This window comes from Galeopterus variegatus, unplaced genomic scaffold, assembly GCF_000696425.1.
Source record: "Galeopterus variegatus unplaced genomic scaffold, G_variegatus-3.0.2 Scaffold1130, whole genome shotgun sequence".
Classification (NCBI taxonomy): domain Eukaryota; kingdom Metazoa; phylum Chordata; class Mammalia; order Dermoptera; family Cynocephalidae; genus Galeopterus; species Galeopterus variegatus.
The window spans coordinates 123,967-127,183 of NW_007727241.1; the positions used below are offsets into that span (position 1 = coordinate 123,967).

General features: G+C 55.1%; 1 protein-coding gene across 1 annotated transcript in view; it reads left to right on the plus strand.

Moving 5' to 3' along the window:
- The first annotated feature begins 2,292 nt into the window (after positions 1 to 2,292).
- The window catches only part of ZBTB12 (zinc finger and BTB domain containing 12), a 1,600-nt gene continuing 675 nt past the window's right edge, over positions 2,293 to 3,217 (plus strand). The window contains exon 1 of the mRNA XM_008575022.1: positions 2,293 to 3,212. Coding sequence (XP_008573244.1) covers positions 2,293 to 3,212 — 920 coding nt within the window. The remainder of the gene's footprint in view (positions 3,213 to 3,217) is intronic.

Sequence of the window (3,217 nt, forward strand, 5' to 3'; positions counted from 1 at the left end):
GCCATCCCTATACGGGATCCAAACCCGTGGCCTTGGTGTTATCAGCACCACACTCTCCCGAGTGAGCCACGGGCCGGCCCGACAGTTTTTGTATTTCCTTTTTTTTTTTTTTTTTACAAAGATGACCGGTAAGGGGATCTTAACCCTTGACTTGGGGGTGTCAGCACCACGCTCTCCCAAGTGAGCGAACCGGCCATCCCTATACGGGATCCAAACCCGTGGCCTTGGTGTTATCAGCACCACACTCTCCCGAGTGAGCCACGGGCCGGCCCGACAGTTTTTGTATTTCCTTTTTTTTTTTTTTTTTACAAAGATGACCGGTAAGGGGATCTTAACCCTTGACTTGGGGGTGTCAGCACCACGCTCTCCCAAGTGAGCGAACCGGCCATCCCTATACGGGATCCAAACCCGTGGCCTTGGTGTTATCAGCACCACACTCTCCCGAGTGAGCCACGGGCCGGCCCGACAGTTTTTGTATTTCCTTTTTTTTTTTTTTTTTACAAAGATGACCGGTAAGGGGATCTTAACCCTTGACTTGGGGGTGTCAGCACCACGCTCTCCCAAGTGAGCGAACCGGCCATCCCTATACGGGATCCAAACCCGTGGCCTTGGTGTTATCAGCACCACACTCTCCCGAGTGAGCCACGGGCCGGCCCGACAGTTTTTGTATTTCTATTCTTCATGGAATATGAACTATTCTTTTGAGAAGTTTGGCAATGAGGAGAAAAAGAGATTAAATAAGAAAACAATATTTAGTAAAGTTTCTTTAGAAAATGTCATAGTCTCTCAATGAGGCAAAGGAAAAAAGAGCTACCTTTGATTCCAAGCTACTGTATGTCAGGCTCACTTATACCTTACATTAGCCCTATGAAGAATCAGGGCCTTCAATTCAAAGAAACTGTGATTCAGAGAGTTAAGTAATTTGCCCAAGGGCCCTCATTTAGTACACAGAGAAATACAGCTTTGAGCCTAGGTATGTCTAACACAAAAGCCTATGTTCTTCTTTGAATCTACATGGCCTGACTACAAAAGATTTCTACAAAGGGGGCATTTTAGAATAGAGAGAACTGGGTGGGGGCATAAAAGTCAGAGAATTTTAAAGGGATAGGTAAAGAGTCAAGGCACCACCTAAACACTGCCCTTACCCTCTCACCAAACAGCATCCCTTGAGTTTGGGTGTTCAGCTTAAGTCAGAAACAAACTTTTCATGGGTGGATACTGGCTGAGACAAAGTAAAATGACATCAACAGTCAGTCATTTATTGCATGACTTTTATTTGCAAAACATAACCCACCACATAACTCCTGCTATCAAGAAGTTTACAATCTCAGATATTGAACACAATATATGACAAGCACCTTCATCAAAATTGAGATGTAGGGCCGGCCTGTGGCTCACTTGGGAGAGTGCGGTGCTGATAACACCAAGGCCACGGGTTCGGATCCTATATACGGATGGCCGGTTCGCTCACTAGCTGAGCATGGTGCTGACAACACCAAGCCAAGGGTTGAGATCCCCTTACCGGTCATCTTAAAAAAAAAAATTGAGATGTAAGGAGAATGCTCTAGTCTCCTGGAGGACATAATAAACAAACCCAATTGGCAGAAACAGGGGCTTCTTCACAGGGACTTGGATAGGTGAGAAAGTCTGAGTAATAGGAGTGCAAGGAAGAGAAAGGGACCGACCTTAAAGATGCTCTTAAGTGTGGGAGATGAAGGTGCAGAGATTGCAGCTTAGTTTGGAAAAAAAACAGCGCGCGGAACCGGGCCAGGTGAGAGGCGCGTGCACTCAGGGTCGTGGGGCTGGGGGGGCGTGCCACGGAGCTCTGAACGTGGGGAGGGCGTGCACGATGCGTGCAGGCGGCGGGGGGAGGACGTGAAAGGCGCGTGCAAACGTGTAAGGGGGGGCGGAGGAATGAGGCAGCGGGTAAAGGGGGCGGGTTGAGAAGAGTGCAGCCGGGGCCACCCCGAGTCCAGAGTCCCAGGCCTCTGTCCTCCCTTTCTCCGTCCTCCTCTGTGGGCGCGCGGGCTCGCCCCATCCTCGCGGGCTGCCGGACTGGGGGGTGTGGACGCCGCTGCCCCGCCCCCGGGAACCACGCCTCCCTCCTCTCAGAGGGACAGCACCTCCCAGGGGTTGGGGAAACTGAGGAAGAGGCCTGAAGACTGGGAGATCGGATGCTGGGTGGCCGGGCAAGAATGGGGGCGAGGGGACTGGAGCCTTGGCTTCGGAGAGCCAAAGATCTTTGTCTGTAACCGATTTCCTTCCTAACCAGGGTTGCCCACCCCCGCCACAATGGCCTCTGGGGTGGAAGTCCTGCGCTTCCAGCTGCCCGGCCACGAGGCCGCTACGCTGCGGAACATGAACCAGCTCCGCGCAGAGGAGCGGTTCTGCGACGTGACTATTGTGGCCGACAGCCTTAAGTTCCGTGGCCACAAGGTCATCCTGGCCGCCTGCTCGCCTTTCCTGAGGGACCAGTTCCTGCTGAATCCCAGCTCTGAGCTGCAGGTCTCTCTGATGCACAGTGCTCGCATTGTGGCCGACCTGCTCCTCTCCTGCTACACGGGCGCCCTGGAATTCGCTGTCAGGGACATCGTTAACTACCTGACGGCCGCCTCCTACCTGCAGATGGAGCACGTGGTGGAGAAATGCCGGAACGCCCTCAGCCAGTTCATTGAGCCCAAAATAGGCCTCAAAGAGGACGGGATCAGCGAGGCTAGCCTCATGAGCAGTGTCAGCGCCACCAAGTCCCTCCTCCCTCCAGCCAGGACCCCAAAGCCAGCCCCCAAGCCCCCACCCCCACCTCCTCTACCCCCTCCGCTCCTGCGGCCCGTGAAGCTGGAGTTCCCGCTGGATGAGGACCTGGAGCTGAAGGCCGAGGAGGAGGAGGAGGATGAGGACGAGGACGTGTCTGACATCTGCATCGTCAAGGTGGAGTCAGCCCTGGAGGTGGCACACCGGCTCAAACCCCCTGGAGGCCTGGGAGGGGGTCTGGGTATCGGAGCCTCCGTGGGCGGCCACCTTGGGGAGCTGGCCCAGAGCAGTGTGCCTCCCAGCACGGTAGCCCCACCGCAGGGTGTAGTGAAGGCCTGCTACAGCCTGTCCGAGGACGCAGAGGGGGAGGGCCTGCTGTTGATCCCCGGAGGCCGGGCCAGTGTGGGGGCCACCTCCGGCCTGGTGGAAGCAGCAGCAGTGGCCATGGCTGCCCGGGGGGCGGGGG